Source organism: Hypomesus nipponensis, chromosome 2 (genome assembly GCF_054491055.1).
Source record: "Hypomesus nipponensis isolate SF chromosome 2, ASM5449105v1, whole genome shotgun sequence".
NCBI lineage: Eukaryota > Metazoa > Chordata > Actinopteri > Osmeriformes > Osmeridae > Hypomesus > Hypomesus nipponensis.
In genome coordinates this window covers 21,236,582-21,260,000 of record NC_140362.1, presented here as the reverse complement: position 1 = coordinate 21,260,000, position 23,419 = coordinate 21,236,582, and the positions used below count along the sequence as shown (strand labels likewise).

Below are 23,419 nucleotides of genomic sequence, written 5' to 3'. Positions count from 1 at the left end.
CTGTCACACATAATAACATTCTCAGCTGAACTGTTTGTCTGTCAGGTCGAATGTCAACCGCATTCACCGTTTCAAAGATGCTCAACTGATTTAGGATTTCTCTCCCCCCCCCCCTCTCTCTCTCTCTCTCTCTCTGTCCTCCTCTCTCTCTCTCTCTCTCTCTCTCTCTCTCTCCCCCTCTCCCTCCCTCTCTCTCTCTGTCTCTCTCTCTGTCCTCTCTCTCTCTCTCTCTCTCTCTCTCTCTCTCTCTCTCTCTCTCTCTCTCTCTCTCTCTCTCTCTCTCTCTCTCTCTCTTCTTCTCTCTCTCTCTCTCTCTCCTCTCTCTCTCTTTCTCTCTCTCTCTCACTCCCAGGTGCTCCTGGCGGAGGAGCGAGGCAGTGAGCGTCTGTTTGCGGTCAAGGTGCTGAAGAAAGACGTGCTCTTCCAGGACGAGGACACAGAGAGTGCCATGGTGGAGAGGAGGGTGCTGGGCCTCAGCTCCCGGCCTCACTTCCTCACCTCCCTCTACTGCGCCTTTCAGACGGAGGTGGGTGAGGGAGGAAGGGAGGGAGGAAGGGAGGGAGGGAGGGAGCCAGGGAGGGAGCCAGGGAGGGAGCCAGGGAGGGAGCCAGGGAGGGAGCCAGGGAGGGAGCCAGGGAGGGCATGCACAATTGTGCACATGGGTAAGCATTCATTTGTCAGCTCAAAAATGTGTGTTTTGGCACGCACATCTGTGCAAATATGTGTGACTGCGTGTGGTTGGGTCATGTCACACAGCATTGACACAGTTTCCATGCCGATGTATCAATTGGAGAATGAGGAAATCCCATGCAATACCGCAACAACTCACAGTAACAAGGTTGTATCATGACATTATACTGTATACACAAGTCACAGTCCGTTAATTGTGTTACACAATAGTTGAATTAAGAAAAGATTACTTTGACTAATGTTAATTGTTTAGCTAAATCTATGGGGTCTTTTTCGCCCAAATTAATCACAAATACAAGACATTTATGATAATTCACCCCCTAATTATATTAGTCTTGTTTGACCCAGATATGAGTTTAAAGTATTCGATTATTAAATTAGCTGGCTTCCCATAACAAAGTCTCCCTCTGAAGAGGGAGGTTGTTTAAAGAGAGAAGATAGACTTTTAATTTAGACTATAGTAGATGATGCAACACATTGTGTGTGTCGTATGTGTGTGTTTGACTTCTGTCAAGTGTTTTATGGCTTCCCTGTTCCAGAGTGTTGCGGTATTTTATATTTTGTGTGTCTGTGTTTTTGCTGATCCAATGCTGTTCCGGTAAGAGTAACAGCGTAACAGAGTTCTCCCTGAGGTCAGGCAATCATTCACTGGGGTGTTTGACAGAAAGGTCAGATCATTTGACCTTTACTTTGAGTTTCTGAAGAATGGCAGCCAAAGGCATGTGTACATTTGTGGGTATTTCAGTAAATGTGTGTGTGTGTGTGTGTGCTTCCAGGACCGCCTGTATTACGTGATGGAGTATGTTGACGGAGGAGACTTGATGTTTCACATCCAGATTGTGGGCAAGTTTAAAGAACCACATGCAGCGTACGTCCAACAGACTGCACACTTTCACCCTGCCTATCTCTCTCACTCTCACTCTCTCTCTCTATCTCCCTCTCTCTATCTCTCTCTCTCTCTCTCTCTATCTCTTTCCCTCTTTCCCTCTCTATATATCTCTCTCCTCTTTTCTCTCTCTTTCCCTCCCTCCCTCCCTCCCTCCCTCCCTCTCTCTCTCTCTATCTCTCTCTCTCTCTCTCTCTCTCTCTCTCTCTCTCTCTCCCTCTCCCTCCCTCCCTCCCTCCCTCCCTCCCTCCCTCCCTCCCTCCCTCCCTCCCTCCCTCCCTCCCTCCCTCCCTCCCTCACTCTCATCCTTCCTTACTTCCTCTGCTCTGGCAGAAGAGCGGAACCACCTTTCCCTCCACTTCTTCTAACTCTTCTTCTATTTTTGCCCCTTCCCCCGCCCCCTCTCTCACTCCCCCCTGAGGCATGACAATCCCCCCTAATCAATACGTTGTGAAAAGTCATCAATAACTAAATCTGTCTCTTTTTTTTCCATCTCTTTGATCTGGCGTGTTACATTCTCTTACATCATCCTCTCTAACTTCATCCCTTGTTCCTCTCTTCCTCTTTCGTTGTCACCCTTCCTCTCCATCCCTCCTTCTCTCCCGGTCTCTCCATCTCAGAACTCCTCCCTCTTTAAGTTCGGTTTCAAGGCTTCATGTAAATGTGTCACCATGTGTAAGTGGTAACATGCAATGACTTTTGCTCTCTCTCTCCCACCATCCCTCTCTCTCTCTCTCTCTCTCTCTCCACTAGATTCTATGCTGCAGAAGTAGCAGTCGGTCTCTTCTTTCTCCATACCAAAGGCATCATCTACAGGTAGATATAGTACACACTAAACACTTAGCCTTTCACACTACTTGACACCATACTAGACCATACGCACTACTGCTATGCACTCTGCACTGCCCGCTGCACACTACATTCTTCACAACACTTACAACCTCATGGATCGGGTTATAACATCTAACTAAGCCCCGGTGAGTTCAGTGTGGTTGTACAGACACAGAACCGTGGATTGAAGTGTTGAACTCTCAGGTCACACAGTAAGCTAGGATCTTAGATCCCGATTTGGCTTCAATGAAAGTGACCCAGCCTCATCATCAACACAGGGCTGTGAGGATGAGGACTGATGACAAACATCTGTGTTTCTCTACAGAGACCTGAAGCTGGATAATGTTCTGCTGGACAGTGAGGGCCACATAAAGATAGCAGATTTTGGGATGTGCAGGGAAGGCGTATTTGAGGGTGACACCACGCGCACCTTCTGTGGAACCCCAGACTACATCGCTCCAGAGGTAACCATAGCGCCCATGTTCATCTTTTTTCACTCTGTCATCCCTTCTTCTTGATCTTGTCGTTTGTTTCGTCCTCTCTCTGTGTGTCTGCTCCTCCCTGCAGCTCTTTAATCTCCTTTCTCCTTGGTGACCTTGTAAGCATTTCTTTTATATTTAACTTCTCACTATTCAATTAGTTTGTGTGTGTGTGTGTGTGAGTGTGTGTACGTAACTGTGTCTGTTTCTGTGTGTGTGTGTGTGTGTGTAACTGCGTCTGTTTCTGTGTGTGTGTGTGTGTGTGTAACTGCGTCTGTTTCTGTGCGTGTGTGTGCCAGAAAGCTGGAGACTGGCAGATTGAGATTGGGAGTGGCAATGTGACTTGCGTCATGGTGATATGGTTAACATCACTGTGAAACTCGAGGGCATCGATTCTCTTACGTCAAATATCCATTGATCTGACTGCATCGTCTGCCATTTTGGAAAACAATACAATACAGTTTTCCCGGGGGCAGGGAATAGTTCACTCGTGCTATCCTCACACATGCTAATATGCTATATATATATACACACAGTATCCATGTCACTGTGTTGTCACAGGACTATAATGTGTCAGAACTTGTCAGACACAAGAACAGAATACATTGTCCCGTTTGCTCCTCCTCACGTCAGAGCTCAGACCTCCTCTGCTGTTTCCACACGTCTCTCCTGCAGCCTGTTTCAGTCCTCAGCCCACTCCCTCCCTCCCCACTCCCTCCCTCCCCACTCCCTCCCTCCCTCCCCACTCCCTCCCCACTCCCTCCCTCCCTCCCCACTCCCTCCCCACTCCCTCCCCACACCCTCCCTCCCCACTCCCTCCCTCCCCACTCCCTCCCTCCCCACTCCCTCCCCACTCTCTCCCTCCCTCCCTCCCCACTCCCTCCCTCCCCACTCCCTCCCTCCCTCCCCACTCCCTCCCTCCCTCCCCACTCCCTCCCCACTCCCTCCCTCCCTCTCTCCCCACTCCCTCCCTCCCCACTCCCCGCCTGTAGTTTGTGATCAGTTGTGTCAAACAGCTTTGACTCAGTGGTGTCTCCTTCCATCCCTCTCTCCCCAACCCCTCCCTCCTTCTCTCCCTTACTCTCTATCCTCTCCTCCCTTATCTTGCCCTCTCTCCAAATCCCTCCCACATCCCCTCCCTCCCAGATCGTGGCGTACCAGCCCTATGGGAAGGCTGTGGACTGGTGGTCGTACGGAGTCCTTCTCTACGAGATGCTGGCCGGTCAGGTACCTGTCCTCTTCAGTAGCATGACCAGCCTCTGTGTGTCACTGGCACGTTGCTGGAGGTGCGGGAGGGGAGGGGCAGCATCTAGGTACTTGTCCTTAGTTACCGTGGATACACGCTCCTCATACTAAAGCATGAAAAGCTGGAAACTGGGATGAGATCGAAAAACATAAAAATCCAATCACATGGTTGTTAAGCTGTACTCTCTAACTTCTCTTATATTCCTCCCTTCTCCACCCCCCTCCACCCGCCCCTCTCCCCCCTCTCCTCTTCCCTCCTCCTTTCCCCTCTCCCCTCCCCCCTTCCCCCTCCCCCCTCCGCCCTCCTACCTCCCTCCCTCTCCCTCCTCCTCCTCCTTCCCCCTCCTCCCTCCCAGCCTCCCTTTGATGGGATTGATGAGGAGGAGCTGTTCCAGTCTATCATGGAGCAGAGCGTGTCATACCCCAAGAACCTCTCGCGTGAGGCCGTCTCCATCTGCAAAGGGGTGAGACCACGCCCCCGTCTCCCTGAGACCCCCCCCCCCAGACCGCGCCCCTTCCCACTGAGACCACACCCCTTCCCACTGAGACCACGCCCCTTCCCCATGAGACCACGCCCCTTCCCCCTGAGACCACGCCCCTTTGCCCCGTGACCGCACCCCTTCCCCCTGAGACCACGCCCCTTCCCCCTGAGACCACGCCCCTTCTCCCTGAGACCGCACCCCTTCCCCTGAGACCACGCCCCTTCCCCATGCCATCCACCCCTCATCGCTGGCAGCTGAAGGCATGCTAAACACCCAACAGTCTGTACTCCATCATCCACCCGGCCCTGGGTCTATGCCCTCTCTCACACCCCTCTCCTCCTCCTGCCCCTTCTTCAGCTGCTGACCAAGCACCCGGGCAAGCGGCTGGGCGGCGGGGAGGAGGCGGAGAGGGAGATCCGGGAGCATCCCTTCTTCCGTTGGATCGACTGGGACCGGCTGGAGAGACTGGAGATCCAGCCGCCCTTCAAGCCCCGAACCGTCAGTCTGGAAACGGGATCCTCTCTCTCCTCTGTCCCCTTCTGTCTCTCTCTCTCTCTCCTCAGTCTCCGTCTGTCTGTCTCTCTCCTCAGTCTCTGTCTCTCTCTCCTCCTGTCTCTCTCTGCCTTTCCTTCGCGTCCTTTTTCTGTCCACCTCATCATCCCTCATTTCTCTCACATTGTTCTCTCCTTCTTTCTCTCTCTCTCTTTCTGTCTTTCTCTCCCTTTCTCTTTCTCTTATTCTCTCTCTCTCCCTCTCTCTTTCTTCCCCCCCCCTCTCTCTCTCTCTCTCCCTCTCTTTCTCCCTCTCTCTTTATCTACCCCCCTCTCCCTCCCTTTCTCTCTCTCCCCCCCTCTCTCTCTCACACACTAACCATCCCCCCTTGCCTCTGCCTGTTTATTTTACTTTCTCTTCAGAATCTTTTCAATCTAATAACTGTCAATGAAATCCTCTGGAGTCATCTATCGATCTCGCTGTCTCCCTCCCTCCCTCTCTCTCTCTTTCTCTCTCTCTCTTCAAGGCATTTCCACTCCTCATCAGTGTGTCCCAGTGATACTGGCTGTTTCAACAGTTCATCCATCTTCTTCACTCTGTTTTTATCCACACATCTTTCTTTGTAGCCTAAATCCTCTTTCTTCCAGCAGCCTACCTCTCTATCTCTCTATCTCTCTATCTATCTATCTATATATCTATCTATCTATCTATCTATCTATCTATCTATCTATCTATCTATCTATCTATCTATCTATCTCTCTCTCTCTCTCTCTCTCTCTCTCTCTCTCTCCCTGTCTCTCTCTCTCTCTCCCTGTCTCTCTCTCTCTCCCTCTTTCCCATTCTTGGATAGACAGCAGAGCTGTAACATGCATGACCTCTTTGAACCGAGGTCCCACCCCCTCTTTATCTTATGCAAATGTATTCGGTCATTAGTCTGTCACTCGTCAGTATGTTGCCCATACCGGCCAATGGTGGAGCAGGCTGAGAGCAGGCTGAGGTCAGAAGTCAGGCCCATTAGCCAAATGAGATGCATATCAGGCTGCTGAGGCTGTCACACACTGGCAAGGAACTGAGGTAGTTCATGACATACTTTACACCTCAGTGTGTGAGAGAGACAGGGAGATCAACAGAGAGAGAGAGAGGGAGGGGGGACGACAGAGAGAGAGAGGGACAGAGAGAGGGGGGGACAGAGAGAGAGAGAGACAGAGAGAGAGAGAGACAGAGAGAGAGAGAGACAGAGAGAGGGGGGACAGAGAGAGAGAGAGAGAGAGAGAGAGAGAGAGAGATAGAGAGAGAGAGAGAGAGAGAGAGAGAGAGAGAGAGATAGAGAGACAGAGAGAGAGAGAGAGAGAGAGAGAGACAGAGAGAGAGAGAGAGAAAGGGGGACAGAAAGAGAGAGATAGAGAGAAGGAGAGAAAATAATTTGTGTTTGTAGATCTTTGGGATGATTGCCTGGTGAGAAACAGGAGAGCTTAGCGTGTGTGTGTGTGTGTGTGTGTGTGTGACCTTTCCCTCTGTGCTGCAGGGGGGAAAGAAAGGAGAGAACTTTGATAAGTTCTTCACAGCCGCTCCGTCTGTTCTCACGCCGTCTGACCCAGACGTGCTGGCCGCCATCGACCAGGACGACTTCCATGGCTTCTCCTTCACCAACACAGAGTTCGCCCCCTCGCCCCTTACTGCAGTCTGACCCCCCCCCCTCCTCCTCCACCAGCCCCCCCCCCCTCCTCCTCCACCAGCCCCCCCCCCCCCACTCCATCGTTAGAACACTAGGCCCACCTCCCTCGCAGCCATTTTGTAACTCAGTGAACTTTAACACCTCGACCAACCCTACCCCCGCCAGATGCTTCCGAATGTTTACATGCAACCCACAAGACACATTTTGACACCTTTATACTCTTACTAATGCCTGTGTTGTCATTGGATATTAATAGATAGATGGATACGAAAAAAAGGCTGAAATAATATCAATATATGTTCCAACTCAGTGAAGTGGAAGTCTAACCCTGGGGTTAGTCCAGCATCACGTAAAAAATGTTAAAGACTTCAAAGGATCATAAAGAAATACTGTCATATTTGCTGCATAATCATGATGCTTTTAGGGTACTTGTCTTGCACAGGGTAGTAATAAACTACCGTAGATTGACTTACAGTAAATCATATTTATATGACATAATGATACAGCTATGGCTGGGTGAGTGCATGCCAGATGTTCCAACCATTGATTTTAAACCTCTGTAATCATCTAAAACACAATTACTTGTCTTATATGAGCCAAATTTGACCAAATACTACCACTCTACTGTTCTTCTTGTGTTTTAACTTAGTCATTTACTGTAGAAAACCTAGATGTCCTATGGAAAGAACCTGTGTATTATCTTCTCTGCCATTTCTATCTATTGTTCAAATGTCCAACAAACATTTTACCACCTTAAAAAAGAGTAAATCATGTTTATGTTTAGATACAATATAGCAATTCATCGCCAGCACATTGAGATGTCTGTCTGATTATCTATCTGATTCTATTTGTGTATGTGTTTTGTTTGTGCTGATTTGACTCTTTGACCCAGACCCAAACTGCGTGGGCAAACCCTTTTTCAACAGGCCATCTCCAGGGACTGCTAACTCAGGTCCCACAGCAAGGGTTTGACGTCGTTGCCTGGTGACAGCCTGTCATGTGACCCTTGTTGACCTCTGCTGACAGGAAACAGGAAGCAGCTGGGGACACACTCTGCCAGGCCTGAACATCACTTCCTCCTTCCCCTGTACCCACAAAATCCTCTCCCCAAGCTAGTGTCGTCATTATCAGAAGTGTTTCAAGGACTGGGTAGTAGAAAAACAGTGGTTATTTGAGACTTGCAATGTGCCTCATGCTGTCAATGTAACCGTCAGACTCACCCCATGAACTCAACTTCCATATTAGTAATAAGCCAATTTGGAAAGCACACCAGACAGGCATATTAAGTCAACCAAACTTGGCGATCAGGAATTTTGATAAGAATGAATTAGCAGCGATTCACTAACATCTCCCTTCATGCCAAGCCTGTGTTAGTTGACAGCAGTCTGGTGATGTTTTCCTCTGTCATGAAGACGTGGATGCACCATTGATTAGACCTAATTAGATATAGCCCAGTTCAATACATGGAAAAATAATCCTGGCTCTCATTAAATCGTTTTTAAACAGGAAAGCACCCAACTCAGAAGGAAAGGACTGTGCTCTGAGATCTCAGAGCCCCCGTAAGCAGAGGGAGAAGGGTTCACATGTTTACAGACTCTCTCATCTGTCAAGGTGACCCACAGCTTTTTTGCCTGCTCTGGGTTTGAATGACAAACCCCAGTCAGTGATGATTCAATGATGGCTGCTACAGAGATGAGGAGGATTTAACTGCAATGATCTAATCTATCTGGACAGGGTCTATGAAGGAACCCACAGTCAGTTTGGGTTGAGGTCAAACAGTCAGATGGGACTTTGTGATAGATAGATAGATAGATAGATAGATAGATAGATAGATAGATAGATAGATAGATAGATAGATAGATAGATCGATAGATAGATCGATAGACCTACTACTACTGTACTGTATTACTGTAGTTGTAGAAAAAAATCATAGATAGTTTTTAAGTAATGCATTTATTACATGTATATTTATTAATTAATTCCATTTCTGTTTTGCCCTATCAGAGATAGAATATAATAAAGTGACAAAAACATTGGAGTGCTTAAACTTTCTGTGTCCAACTTCAATATCAAGGATATGTCTACAGCATACATAAAACGACTATGTACGATAACAGGCCAGTCTTTCACTGAAATATTTCTCACATTACTTCCCCTTACCCAACCCCCCAAACACACACACAAACAAAAACAATGTGAGGAAGGGCTGTGATGTCACACACTAGTGATGTCACACACTAGTGATGTCACACCCTGCTGCCTCCCATCCATGCTCACAGGTAAGGTCCTGACCTCTCAGTTTGCTGTGGTAGTTATTGAAGCAGCAGTCTCACCCCTCCTCGTCCCTCTCTCCTACCCTCCCTCACCCCTCCTCCCTCTCTCCTACCCTCCCTCACCCCTCCTACCCTCCCTCACCCCTCCTACCTCTCTCCTACCCTCCCTCACCCCTCCTACCCTCCCTCACCCCTCCTACCTCTCTCCCACCCTCCCTCACCCCTCCTACCCTCCCTCACCCCTCCTACCTCTCTCCTACCCTCCCTCACCCCTCCTACCTCTCTCCTACCCTGCCTCACCCCTCCTCCTTCTCTCCTACCCTCCCTCACCCCTCCTCCTACCCTCCCTCACCCCTCCTCCTACCCTCCCTCACCCCTCCTCCCTCTCTCCTACCCTCCCTCACCCCTCCTCCCTCTCTCCTACCCTCCCTCACCCCTCTTCCCTCTCTCCTACCTTCTCTCACCCCTCCTCCCTCTCTCCTACCCTCCCTCACCCCTCCTCCCTCTCTCCTACCCTCCCTCACCCTTCCTCCCTCTCTCCTACCCTCCCTCACCCCTCCTCCCTCTCTCCTACCCTCCCTCACCCCTCCTTCCTCTCTCCTGCCCTCCCTTACCCATCCTCCTCCCAGTCCTGACCCACCACTATCACTATGGGACCGACGCCCCTCAAGAGATATGAGTTATAACAAGTTGACCTTCACATTAAAATCTCATCAACTTTCCCTCTCAGCCTCTCTCCTCACTCACTCACTCCTTCTCTCTCTCCTTCCCACCTCTCTCTCTCTCTCTATTTCCTGCTCACTCACTCCTTCTCTCTCTCTCTCCTTCCTTCCTCTCTCTCTATTCCCTGCTCACTCACTCCTTCTCTCTCTCCTTCCCACCTCTCTCTCTCTATTCCCTGCTCACTCACTCCTTCTCTCTCTCCTTCCCACCTCTCTCTCTCTCTCTATTCCCTGCTCACTCACTTTCTTCCCTGCTTATGAATGTGTGCTGGAACTCTTTCTCTGTCTCTCTCCTCTGTCTCCACGTCACCTAAAACCATGTCACCCTGTGCCTTCTTTACCTCTCCTGCCCGTGTCAAAGTCATCCAATGTCACGTGTAAATAACGATGCGTTATGTATTGTCTTGCTTTTATATATTACCAACTACAGTTTTGACTGTGAAGTGATTAAACTAGACTTTCGATCGGCATCACGGGTGTTTGAGCCTGTTCAATCATCTGACAGTGTCTCACGATTCAGCCATGCCTCGAACAAAGAGACGGATGTGTTTGTGTTGGGTCACAGGTCACATGTCCCCGCATGCAGCCTACACTGGTCTAGGACCTCCCCGAGGTCCATTCCATCATCCACTTATCGTGACATAATACCACCCTTATCCTCTGCATTCGCTCCATCTATCTTTCTACCAGTATCTTCCTCCAGTTCCATCTCCCGTTCCCTCTTCCCTTCCTCCCTCCCTCTCTCTCCTCAACCCCCCACAGCCCTCTACACATCTCTTCCTCTCTCTCCCTTCTTCTCACTCCCTTCCTCTCTCTCTCTCCCTTCCTCTCTCTCTCTCTCTCTCTCTCTCTCTCCACCTGAGGTCAGAGAGAGCAGTAGTCTATTGATATCGCAACTAAAAATATAGGATTCTTCCACGAACCATCTAAAAATAGACCAAGGGACAGAGACCACAAGAGAAGAGAGAGGAGGGGGCAAGATGAAGGGTGAGAGAGGGAGAGAGAGCGAGAGAGATAGGTTACAGTGGGCTGGGCCATTTGGGTGGTGGTGTAAGTGTAGCCAGCCCCTGTCTGTAGAGGTGAGTGTCTGTACTGCTTTAGGTGTCAGTGTTGCAGGGTGTGGGGAGGTCAGGAACCCTGGATCGTTTACTGTCAGTGTTTTGTTTGTTACACAAATCCTACTGTACTTTTTACATTTCATGAGTGGGATTCAAGCATGATTAAGTGCATTAGTATTGTAAACTATGTGCACTGGGAGTCTGGGACGACCAACTTCCTGCAGAATTCCCCTTAGGACGATACTGGCTTCATGAATCATATAGAATTTGAATGTGAATGAATATGAAGCACCTAAATAATGGGCTTAGCGATCTTTCACTGCCACGTGCACATTGTTTGGTGCGTTTCTTTACTACCCCCATTGTGCCCCCCCCCTCTCTCTCTCTCTCTCCCCCTCTCTCTCTCTCTCTCTCTCCACTCACTCCCTCCCTCGCTCGCCCTCACTCTCTCTGTGTCGCTTTCACACGCTCTCCCTTCCTCACTTCAGCCAGCCACTTGTCCCCCGGTTGTGGCCAAGCATAGCTCACTGAGCTGCTTCACCGCAGTGCTTGGACAGGACAGTAAGCGAACAACAGAAGGAATGACGGGTTGAGAGGATGGGTAAGGGGACGTAAGGGGAAACACACCCAAGAGAGAGAAAGAGGGGAGCGAGAGGGAAAAGAGACTGCGAAATACGCCTTGTCTCCCTGGTGCGCGGTTTCTTGGCTACCGTCAGCGCGCAACTCGAAGCGGATCTGCTACAGTGACAGGGTGAGTGTTGGCATTTAGAATTAAAATAACAGCACTTAAAATTAGGAATTTAATCATCCGTCTTATCATAATTGGAGGAATGGAAGACGTGCATGTTTAAGGATTTTAATAACGAACACGCTTTGATGCAGTGACAACATCTAACCAGTATTGCGCGTGTAGACAACTGTCATTTCAGAGAGCGCCAACATGCACGGAAATATGTTCATCGTCAGTGCAGTAACTGTCGGACCATCTACATGCTGTCAGGTGTTTGTCACAACACTTACCTTTTCATATAATCTTATTTTAGAAGCATCTGCTCTGTTAGGCTGTGTTTATGAAGTCTCAACTCAGCGTGTTTCAGTCCGGGTGATAGGTAGCGACACTCTTGCCCCTACTGCTAATGATGAACATAAAACTGACCGACGGTTGCAAAACCAGCCAGCGGGTCTTGTGTTGGACTCCTGCCTTTACCTGTTTAATGTATTTGTCGCCAATGAGTCACTTTGTGTGTGCGTTAATGTGCGTGTGTAGTCACATGAGGACCTTTCCTCTAAGAGTATTTCTCCATGCGTTGTTGCTGGGTATAGTTACCGCCAATAATGAGTGTAGCTCGGGTACAGTGTACAGGCGCGCACATCTCAAGCGCGTTCGTGTAGGGTAGCCTACTCCTTGTGTTTTGGGGCCAAGGTCTTTCCCTATATTAACCTACATCTGTCTCAGACTTACTTCCCTCTTTGTCTCTGTGCCATATGAGCTCTGGGGTGGACTATTCCTGCTCTCTCTCTCTCTCTCTCTCTCTCTCTCTCTCTCTCTCTCTCTCTCTCTCTCTCTCTCTCTCCCTCCCTCTCCCTCCCCCCTCCCCCCTCCCCCTCCCCCTCTCCCTCCCTCTCTCTCACACCACATACATTCGTTTCACACTCCAGTTGGATGTTTTTGACAGCTTATCTCTGGACACTTTTTCCATCCATCATCCCCCCTCCCCCTCCCTCCCTCCCTCCCTCCCCAGTACTCCCCTCATCCCTCAGCAGTCTGCTGGGGGAATCTCTGCCCACAGATCTTGACAGAATCATCAACCTTTGTGTTCCTCTGTGGTTCCCGTCCATCCCTCCATATGAAGGGCCTCCTCGGAGCTGTCCGCAGACCTGGACACCCTGATGGGATTCTTATCGCTGACCTTATGATGGGGTCCGTTTCGAAACCATATAAACCAAGTTAGACCTCTTCCACAAGTTCAGGGCCAGAGTGGCTTTATCATCAGTCTTGATTATATCTCTCTGACATGCAGGGTTTGTTAACATTTATTTTAAGGGGGGAGGAGGAGGGGGGGTGATAAGTAAGGGCGATTGAGAAAGAGAGGGGAGAAGTGAGTGAAAGGGGGGCGGGGACATGGGGAGCTGTCTGTGGTGCTGAAACAGTTATCTCCCTCCTGGTCATCATCACACACAGTTGCTGAGACCGAAACTTTAGCCTTCCTGTCAGCACGTCATTCTTCCTGTCAGGACTTTATCCTTCCTGTCCTGGCTTCTCTGACCCTGCTCACAGCTCTGAAACAGCGACATACATGTGTAAACCAGCAAAACAGGAGAGCGTCCTTGTTTTCAGCACAGAGGGCAGAGAAACGGCTTTCAACACTTTGAAGATGAATTGTAATCTGTGCTTTGACCATTGTGTATATTTCACAAAGTGGTTTCATTCATGACAGGCTTGTTTCCTCCCTCCTGGGCAGGACTTTCTTCATTTTTCACATTCTGTTTCTCCTCCCCCCCCCAATTTCCTTTTCTGCTCCTCTTCACACACCGCCAAGCTACATCCTCTCCTCCTTTCTTCCTCTCCTCTTCTCTTCCTCTCCTCCTCTCTTCTTCCTCTCTTCCTCTCTCCCTCCTCTTCCCCTCCTCTCTTCCTCTTCCATGTCCTCTCATGCCCTTGTCAAACCTCTTTTCCTCCCTCTTCTGGTTCTCTTCGCACCCACATCCCCCCCCCTCTCTCTCTCTCTCTCCCTCTATCTCCCTTTATTCCTTCTTTTCTGACCCTTTGTTCACCTTGTAGGAAATCTGATTAAACATTAGCCTGCCTGGTCTGTCTTTAGCTCCCTCCGTGCCTCTCCCTCCTTGTTGGCTGGTCCTCCCCCGGTCGCTGCTCTCTCCCTGTCCCCTCCCTGCCTGTCCCCTCCCTCCGTACCTGTCCCCTCCCTCCCTGTCCCCTCCCTCCCTGTCCCCTCCCTGCCTGTCCCCTCCCTCCCTGTCCCCTCCCAGCCTGTCCCCTCCCTGCCTGTCCCCTCCTTGTCCCCTCCCTGCCTGTCCCTCTCCCTCCCTGTCCCCTCCCTGTCCCCTCCCTGCCTGTCCCCTCCCTGTCCCCTCCCTCCCTGTCCCTTCCCTGTCCCCTCCCTGCCTGTCCCCTCCCTGTCCCCTCCTTCCCTGTCCCCTCCCTGCCTGTCCCCTCCCTGTCCTCTCCCTGTCCCCTCCCTGCCTATCCCCTCCCTGACTGTCCCCTCCCTGTCCCCTCCCTCCCTGTCCCCTCCCTCCCTGTCCCCTCCCTGTCTGTCCCCTCCCTGACTGTCCCCTCCCTGTCCCCTCCATCCCTGTCCCCTCCCTGTCCCCTCCCTGCCTATCTTCTCCCTGTCCCCTCCCTCCCTGTCCCCTCCCTCCCTGTCCCCTCCCTGTCCCCTCCCTCCCTGTCCCCTCCCTCCCTGTCCCTTCCCTCCCTGTCCCCTCCCTCCCTGTCCCCTCCCTGCCTATCTTCTCCCTGTCCCCTCCCTCCCTGTCCCTTCCCTCCCTGCCCCCTCCCTCCCTGTCCCCTCCCTCCCTGTCCCTTCCCTCCCTGCCCCCTCCCTCCCTGTCCCCTCCCTGTCCCCTCCCTCCCTGTCCCCTCCCTGTCTGTTCCCTCCCTGACTGTCCCCTCCCTGTCCCCTTCATCCCTGTCCCCTCCCTGTCCCCTCCCTGCCTATCTTCTCCCTGTCCCCTCCCTCCCTGTCCCCTCCCTCCCTTTCCCCTCCCTGCCTATCTTCTCCCTGTCCCCTCCCTCCCTGTCCCTTCCCTCCCTGCCCCCTCCCTCCCTGTCCCCTCCCTGTCCCCTCCCTCCCTGTCCCCTCCCTCCCTGTCCCCTCCCTGTCCCCTCCCTGTCCCCTCCCTGTCCCCTCCCGCCTGTGGGGGTGGGGGTCTGCCACAGCCCAGACACCCCCACCATCCTGTGAGCCCCATGTGACATGAGTGCTCCCCAGCCCAGGGACCAGCTGAGTCACACACAGAGAGAGAGAGAGAGAGAGAGAGAGAGAGAGAGAGAGAGAGAGACAGAGAGAGAGACAGAAAGAGAGAGAGACACACAGAGAGAGAGACAGAGAGACACAGAGAGAGAGAGAGAGAGAGAGAGAGACAGAGAGACAGAGAGAGAGACAGAGAGAGACAGAGAGAGAGACACAGAGAGAGAGAGAGAGAGAGAGAGAGAGAGAGAGACAGCCCAAATACCCAAATGTGATCTTATTGTTCCAAAAATGTATTTCCCCCTAACCCTAACCCTAACCCTAACCCTAACCCTAACCCTAACCCCATGGCAAAATGCTTCATGCTGAAATCTTTCTGAAGCAGTGTAGAAAGCCTGTTGCATTTAAATGGCAGTGTATCGAGACAGTGAGAGAGACAAAGATTCCATGAAATCTTCTGTAAAGGGTTAGGGTGTGTAAGGAGGATATTCCTAGGCATCCTCCCTTTCTATCATCCTCGCTCCGTGCTGCCTCCATTCTGCCTCCGGTCTGCCTCCATTCTGTCTCCGTGCTGCCTCTGTTCTGCCTCCATTCTGCCTCCGTGCTGCCTTCATGACTTCGTTGAACATCCGTTTTCTCACTTCTTTCAGCATCTGCCTCTCACCTGCTGCTTCTATTCACCCTCAGTTTCTCCACCTTCACCTCCCCCGCTCACAAGACTGCCCCCTCCATCCCTCGCTCACAAGACTGCCCCCTCCATCCCTCGCTCACAAGACTGCCCCATCCATCCCTCGCTCACAAGACTGCCTCAAGACTCAAGGCTGTCCAGGATCATTCTCTCCTCTTGACCGCCCTGCCCCCCCGCACCCAGAACATTTTGGAGGGAACAGAGGCTGTTGTCATGTTCTAAATGGCATCATGTGCCCCACAGCCCACACCTCAGTGAACACAGAATGTCAGCCCTCTTGACTGACAGCTTGTTTTACGATCGGAGACAGACTCTGAATCTAGAGACATCTTTACCCAAATGACTCCTCGGGTCTGTCTGGAGGGCGGAGGACGTAGGGCGTAGGGCGTATGGCGGAGGGCGGAGGGCGGAGGGCGGAGGGCGGAGGGCGTAGGGCGGAGGGCGGAGGGCGGAGGGCGGAGGGCGGAGGGAAAGGGTCCATGGGCTCGTCGGGGACTGTGTGACTGAACACACACACAAACACACACACATGCACACACACATAGCATGCTCATTGGGGAGTCAAGCAGCACTAATACATTGGAAGACTGTATCTGACTCAGAGGTACCACAGAGAGAGAGAGAGAGAGAGAGAGAGAGAGAGAGAGAGAGAGAGAGAGAGAGAGAGAGAGAGAGAGAGAGAGACACACACAGAGTGTGTGTGTGTGTATGAACCTCACTTTAAGGTCATTTCATTTCACTGGCTGCCCTTTGATATTTGATGTGATTGCTTACTCAAATAGATGTATCCTAGCCTTCCTTTTATCACAACAAGACAGATATCCTAGTAGCTATACAGTAAACGTGTATGTTTGTGCACAGTGTGCATGTGTGTGTATACATGCAGCAGGTGTGTGTGTGTGTGTATACATGCAGCAGGTGTGTGTGTGTGTACATGCAGCAGGTGTGTGTGTGTGTACATGCAGCAGGTGTGTGTGTGTGTATACATGCAGCAGGTGTGTTTGCCGAGGGTAAATGAGCACCCGCAAAAACACATTCACTGTTAGTCCTCCTCTTTTCATTCCAAGCTCCCTTCTTCCCGATCTCCAAATTCTTCCCTCACCCTCTTCCTCTTCCTCGAACATCTGTTTCACCCTCTCCTCCCTCTCCGTGTTCCCAGGGAGTCTGCGCAGTCGCCTCGCCAGCACGGCACGTGTACAGAGCCAGGAGCCTGTGGTGTTGTGTTTGAGATGTACATGGGTTTTTACGTGTTATGTGTGTTTCAATGTTTGATTCGTTTGTTCCGTTTAACACTTTGAAAACTCTATTCTATTACAAATGTAAGTCAAACGTTTTTATTTGTATAAACAGCACTTTGGTTACAGCATCTCTTGTTTTTAAACGTTCTCAAATAAGCTGGACCTTGAGCCTGAACCACTTTGTGTGTGAAAACATGACCCCCCTCATCCCCACCCCCCCCCCCTCTCCCCCCCTCAACCCCCCATCCTCCCCCCCCACCCCCCACCCCCCCTCCTTCCCCATGTAGATGAGCTCCTGCAGCAGCCGCGCCCTGACCATCCTGTCCACGGTGTTCGGGGCGTGCGGCCTGCTCCTGGTGGGCGTGGCCGTGTCCACAGATTACTGGCTGCTGATGGAGGAGGGCATCGTGCTGCAGCAGAACCAGACCATGGAGGTCAAGATGGCACTGCACTCTGGGCTCTGGAGGGTCTGCTTTGTGGCTGGTATGAACACACAAACACATACATGCATGAACACACACACAGGTAGACCCCCCCCCCCCCACACACAAAGGTCAATAAGTGAGTGTAAAGGATGTGGGAGGATGCAGGGGCTGCAGGGTTGCAGGAGTGCAGAGATGCAGAGTTGCAGAGATGCAGGGTTGCAGGGTCGCAGCGTTGCAGAGATGCAGAGATGCAGGGTTGCAGGACTGCAGAGATGCAGAGTTGCAGAGATGAAGGGTTGCAGGGTCGCAGCATTGCAGAGATGCAGAGATGCAGGGTTGCAGGGTTGCAGGGTTGCATGACTGCAGAGATGCAGAGTTGCAGAGATGCAGGGTTGCAGAGATGTAGAGATGCAGAGATTCAGGGTCGCAGGGTTGCAGGGCTGCAGGACCAGTGTGATGCTCGTCTCCTGTCCTCACAGGGGCAGAGAATGGGAGGTGCGTGGCTTCTGAGTACTTCACTGAACCTGAGATCGAGATCACCACCGAGAACACCGCCAATATACTCAGTAAGTATCCCTTATCACCTCACCACCTCACTGCAACCTCAAACACTTCCTGTTGGATAACCCTAGAGAGCTCTGCTCCCCCTCTCCCCCTCCCCCCTCCCCCTCTCCCCCCTCTCCCCCTCTCCCCCCTCCCCCCTCCCCCCTCTCCTCCCCTCCCCCCCTCCCCCCCTCTACCCTCCACTCCCCCCCCTCCCCCCCTCTACCCTCCGCTCCCCCCCTCCTCCCCCCTCCCCCCTCCCCCCTCCCCCCCTCTCCCCCTCCTCCCCACCACCCCTCTCCCCCCTCCCCCCTCCCCCCTCCACTCCCCCCCTCCCCCCCTCCCCCCTCAGAGATGGTGAGGACGGCCACGCCCTTCCCCATGGTGTCCCTGCTCTTCGTCTTCACAGCGTTTGTCATCAGCAACATCGGACACATCCGGCCCCAGCGCACCATCTTGGCCTTCGTCTCTGGGATCTTCTTCATCCTCTCAGGTGTGTGTGTGTGTATGTGTGTTCATGTGTGTATGGGTGTGTGTGTATGTGTATGGGGGTGACAGTGGGGGTAACAGTGACAGTGACAGTGGGGGTGACAGTGACAGTGACAGTGGGGGTGACAGTGACAGTGGGGGTGACAGTGACAGTGACAGTGGGGGTGGCAGTGGGGCTGACAGTGACAGTGACAGTGGGGGTGACAGTGACAGTGACAGTGGGGGTGACAGTGAGGGTGACAGTGGGGGTGACAGTGGGGGTAGGTCACAAAGAAGGTCTCATCTGGACTGGATTATTAATATCTGTCACCATTCTGTCACTCTGTGATTGATTACTCCGGTCTTCATCCTGTGTCTCCCGCTGTTCTATTTATATGGTCTGATTCAGGCGTGTCTTTCATCAGCTGGTTGGTTCAACATTCCTGGGTGCCTTTCATAATATATTACTTCTTTGGTTCTGTATGGCCCTTTAATAGAGATCCAGAATTGGTCAGCTGTCTTTCATCTCAATCTCCACTGCTCAAACGGGAAATCTAGACCTTTATTGCCATATAGACAGGCACTTCCTTAGCCTGACGTTGTCATACTCATGATTCTAGTCAGAATATGAGTCAGATAACTCTCAGTTGGGCTGTGAGTATGGGGCAAACAAATGCCTCTTTGCTCAATTGGATAGACCTACGACCAATCAGAGCAACGTAATAGGTTGTTTGTTGAAAAAGGAATTAAACCCAAGCGCTCTTTGGTGACGTGGTTGATTACGTTACTGTTGATCATCTGTCCATCATCGTATAAAGCCCACCCTGACAATTTCATTGGTCCGAACAGCTCCTGTTCGGACATAGTTTTTACCCAAACAAGCCACCCCAGACCCAACTTCCCGACCGATTTTTTTTGTGGGCGGAGAGGGGTTGGTGTGGCAGCCAGGCTAGCACTTCCATCAATAACACAAGGAATTTCATCAATAATTCAGGTTTGTGGATGTGTTCTTGTACTTCACTCTTATGACCAGCAGGTGGCAGCACTAGTCACACTCCTTCCTGTGTCCCAGAGGATCTGATGTTGATAATGAGATGTGAATGTGAATAAGGGACATTCATATTCTGTACTTTAAATTTAAAATAGAAGTTTTGAAGCGTGACACTGGCATTGTTGTTGCTGTTGTGAGTATAACTTTGGGTAAGAGCATCTGCTAAATGACTAAATGTAACTTGTGTACAAAATAATTGTTAAATCAGTTACAGTAATATGTTGTATGTAGTTATTGTATATGTATTGTAAACCTCAACATTGTGGTTGTAAGTTATAAGTTGTGTTTGCTGTTATTAGGTGATGAAAAGAGGTCATTTAGGATTTCTGTGCTTCGGCGGGCGAGCAACATCATGTTACAAAATATTCTCTCCTTCCCGCTTTTCCCGTCATCATTTCCCCATTTCCGACTCCATCTAGCCTTCCCAGTCTCCCTCAGTCCCTCCCAGTCTCTCTGCCTTCTGCCTTCTCCAGCTGGGTCCAGGGTTCATGTCTGGACAGTTGAGTGATAAGAAGGAGCTGACGATGAAGGTTTGAGCACCACAGTGGTGGGGCAGCACAGTGCGAGTGGTGTATATTGCAGCCTGTGTACACAGGCAGGATCCTCCGACACCATGTTCTGCTCAATATTACAGAACCAGATAAGAAAACAGGAGCGCCGTCTCCCTGCAGGGGGTCCAACACGCTCTGCCTCCTGTCACACTTACTCACTGTTGTCTAAATCCATCTCTCTCTCTTTTCCTCTCTCTCGCTCTCTCTCCCTCACCCTCTCCCTCCCTCTTCCCACCTCTTTATCTATCTTCCCCTCTTTCTCCCTGTCGGTCACTCTGAGTGAGTGTGCTCGTGTTACTTATTTAGGGGAAGGCGATGTACTCCTGACAGAAGCATGGTTTGTGCATTTCCCATGTTTTATCCACTTCCACCCCCACAGGGTGACGGGGGGGGGGGGGGGGGGGGTGTACAGGACACCAGGAGAACACGACATGCATTTGAATCTCGCATCCATCAACTCGATGTATGCTTCTTTGCCTCGTTGGATATTCACCACGTGAATCTACGCAGGCTTTCTAGGAATGTTCACATCCATGTGGTTTCCTCTGCAAGGCGTCAGCTGTGAGGTGTGGTATTTGCAGTCAGGACAGAACGTGCGGTTTCCTGCGAGAGCGCCTCTTTGACGTCGAGCATGTCGTTCTGGGGCTCGGGCGCTAAAAAAACACACACACATCGCACAAGGGAGTCCCACAGAGAGGATTAAGCGCTGCCAACTCGATAACTCTGGCTGTTACCCCTTGACTAGGCGCCCATTTGGATCGGGTCCTTCTGACGGTCTTTTCCACTGGGAGACAGTGGATGTGTTCAGACAGGGCTTCACTTGTGTGTCAGAGAGGAGCTCACGCTGCTGTCGGAATGTCATGCAAGGATCTCTCTCTCTCTCATTCTGTCTTGGAAACTAAACAAAATATATATATATATTGTAAATGTTTGTTGGCACACACACACCCCCCCCACACACACACACAGACACAGACACAGACTCTCTCTCTCACACACACACACACACACACACAGACACAGACTCTCTCACACAGAAGCTCCTCTCCCTCTGGCTCTCTGTGGAGAATGTCTCTGTCTCTCAGCCTCTGTGTTGCTGAAGCTGGTTGTCCAGTTCAGTCAGTTCCTCTTCCTCCCTCATGTGTCAGTGTTAATGTCCCGTACCCCGCCTTCACCCTCTCACTTCATGGCTTTGGGTGTCTGGGTTAATGTGCTGACCTCCCTCTCTCTCTCTCTCTCTCTCTCTCTCTCTCTCTCTCTCTCTCTCTCTCTCTCTCTCTCTCTCTCTCTCTCTCTCTCTCTCCCTCTCTCTCCCCCCCTCCCTCTCTCTCTCTCGCTCTCTCTCCCTCTCTCTCTCTCTCCCCCCTCTCTCCCTCTCTCTCTCTCTCCCCCCCCCCTCTCTCTCTCTCTCCCTCTCTCTCTCTCTCCCCCACCCCCTCTCTCCCTCCCTCCCTCTCTCTCTCTGCATCCCCCCCATCCCTCTCTCCCCCTCCTCTCTCCCAGTGAGTGTTCTGCAGAGTGTCAGTAGTAATCTCCTCTCCTCCCTGCCTCTGTGTTGGGGCTGCAGGCCTCAGTCTGGTGGTGGGTCTGGTCCTCTACATCTCCAGCATCAACGACGAGGTGATGAACAGACCGCGAGAGCCCGAGCAGTTCTTCCACTACCACTACGGATGGTCCTTCGCCTTTGCCGCCTCCTCCTTCCTACTCAAAGAGGTGTGTGTGTATGCAGAGCGGTGTGTGTGATGTGTGTCTGTGTTTGTGTGTGTGTGTGCAGAGCAGTGTGTGTGTGTGTGTGTGTTAGCAGAGCGATGTGTGTGATGTGTGTCTGTGTTTGTGTGTGTGTGTGTGTGCAGAGCAGTGTGTGTGTGTGTGTGTGTGTGTGTGTGTGCAGAGCAGTGTGTGTGAGCAGAGCGGTGTGTGTGATGTGTGTCTGTGTTTGTGTTTCCCAGGCATTATGTATTCATCCTTATGATCCTCCCTGGTGCCTAGAGAGCCTTGCAGAATGTTTTAGAAGGTAAGAGATTAGTATTCCAGGGATGGAGTGGATATGCTGGGATACTGTAGCAGTGCGGTGTGCTGTACACAATGGGAGATGTGAAGGTGTGTTCATCCATAGTGCAGAGCATGTGGATGTGTGTGTGTGCGTGTGTGTGTGTGCACAGGCGTGTGTGTGTCTTCTGTGAAGTTTTTCCCACCCCCCCCCTCCCTCCCTCTCCCTCTCTCTCTCTCTCTCTCTCTCCCTCTCTCTCTCACGTCGTCAGCATTACAGCAGTAATGTGGTGCAGAGGACAGTTCGCCCCCGCCTCTTCCCTCCCAATCTCCTCTCACCTCTTAAGCTCACACATTACTTTTCTGTCCTTCACCTCTGTTGACTCTCTCTCTTCCTCCAGCGCTCTCACCGCTAATCTCTTTTTACCAGCTCATCCTCCCTTTCCTCTCCTCCTTCTCCTCCTTTTCTCCAGCTCCACACTAATTCTCCTTCTCACTTCTCTCATCCCTCCTTTTTTGATCTCTGTCTATCTTTCTCTCTATTTATCTTTGTCTCTCTCTCTGTCTCTCTCTCTGTCTCTCTCTCTGTCTCTCTCTCTCTCTGTCTCTCTCTCTCTCTCTCAGGGGGCAGGGGTGATGTCCGTCTATCTCTTTATGAAGCGCTATGCCGAGGAGGAGATGTACCGCCCCCACCCGGCGCTCTACCGCCCCCGCCTGTCAGAGAGCAGCGACTACAGCGGGCAGTACCTCCACCCAGAGTCCTGGCCCCCACCCAAGAGAGGCCGTAGCACCTCTGACGCATCCAGCGACATCTCCATCCAGCTCAACCAGACGCCCCCACAACCATCCAAGAACAACCCCCAGCAAGGCCCCCCTGGTGGGGGCATGGGCCCCCCCATGGGCCCCTCTTCTGGGTCCTCCGGAGCCAGCTACCTGCCCCCACAGTCCGGCTCCTACTCCCACACACACACACACCAACACACCCTGCACCCGTCTCACAATTCCAGCCAGCCCCTACCCATGGCCATGCCCCCCTCCCCAGCTCCTCCCCCTCACTACCACACACACATGCACATGAACGCCTCTCCCTGTTAGAGAGAGAGAGAGCGGGGGGGGGGGGGGGGATACAGGGGTGACCCCTGACAGACACGCACACATGAACGACAGATCGAGAGGATGCGCGAGGTTGAAAACTGGAGATGGATGCGTAGACGTAGAGAGCGGGGGGTGAAGAAAGAGACCTAAAGAGGTTGGGAAAGGAGTAGCAAAGGCGGAGAAAGGATTTAGAAAGAGCGTTTATTGCCATGGGGAAAGGGGAAATGAACAATGGGGAGTGTAGTCTAGAAAGTGTTGTTCCTCGAAAGACTTCAGAGGTTAGTCTGAGTTGAATGGGAGAGAAAGGAGCGAGCGAGAAACAAAGAGAGAAAGAGGAAAGGGATAGAGAGAGAGAGAGAGAGAGAGAGAGAGAGAGAGAGAGAGAGAGAGAGAGAGAGAGAGAGAGAGAGAGAGAGAGAGAGAGAGAGAGAGAGAGAGAGAGAGAGAGAGAGAGAGAGAGAGAGAGAGAGAGAGAGAGAGAGAGAGAGAGAGAGAGAGAAAGAGACAGAGAGAGAGAGGAGGAGACTGCAGTTGGAGTGTACTGCAATGCTGCAAAAAAAAATAATGTATTTGAGATGTTCAGTGCCAAACACTGTCTTACACTAA

At 51.6% G+C, this 23,419-nt stretch overlaps 2 protein-coding genes across 2 annotated transcripts in view; both read left to right on the top strand.

The window, feature by feature from the left end:
* Nucleotides 1-6,792, top strand: part of prkcg (protein kinase C, gamma) — a 15,418-nt gene extending 8,626 nt beyond the window's left edge. The window contains exons 10-17 of the mRNA XM_084669174.1: nucleotides 353-526; nucleotides 1,467-1,558; nucleotides 2,330-2,392; nucleotides 2,733-2,871; nucleotides 4,033-4,113; nucleotides 4,488-4,595; nucleotides 4,971-5,111; nucleotides 6,631-6,792. Coding sequence (XP_084525300.1) covers nucleotides 353-526; nucleotides 1,467-1,558; nucleotides 2,330-2,392; nucleotides 2,733-2,871; nucleotides 4,033-4,113; nucleotides 4,488-4,595; nucleotides 4,971-5,111; nucleotides 6,631-6,792 — 960 coding nt within the window. The remainder of the gene's footprint in view (nucleotides 1-352; nucleotides 527-1,466; nucleotides 1,559-2,329; nucleotides 2,393-2,732; nucleotides 2,872-4,032; nucleotides 4,114-4,487; nucleotides 4,596-4,970; nucleotides 5,112-6,630) is intronic.
* Nucleotides 6,793-11,432: 4,640 nt separating this feature from the next.
* Nucleotides 11,433-23,150, top strand: cacng7b (calcium channel, voltage-dependent, gamma subunit 7b). The gene is made up of 6 exons (XM_084671192.1): nucleotides 11,433-11,584; nucleotides 16,979-17,174; nucleotides 17,596-17,682; nucleotides 18,012-18,152; nucleotides 21,297-21,442; nucleotides 22,343-23,150. The coding sequence occupies exons 2-6, from the start codon at nucleotides 16,979-16,981 to the stop codon at nucleotides 22,811-22,813; spliced, it is 1,041 nt and encodes a 346-aa protein (XP_084527318.1). The 5' UTR covers nucleotides 11,433-11,584; the 3' UTR covers nucleotides 22,814-23,150.
* Nucleotides 23,151-23,419: the final 269 nt, after the last annotated feature.

Bases quoted from the DNA above. Each gene is read 5' to 3' on its own strand.
- cacng7b (XM_084671192.1), top strand. From the start codon at position 16,979: ATGAGCTCCTGCAGCAGCCGCGCCCTGACCATCCTGTCCACGGTGTTC. The intron at 17,683-18,011 runs GTAAGTATCCCT...CTCCCCCCTCAG, and splicing joins GAACACCGCCAATATACTCA to AGATGGTGAGGACGGCCACG. The intron at 21,443-22,342 runs GTGTGTGTGTAT...TCTCTCTCTCAG, and splicing joins CCTCCTTCCTACTCAAAGAG to GGGGCAGGGGTGATGTCCGT.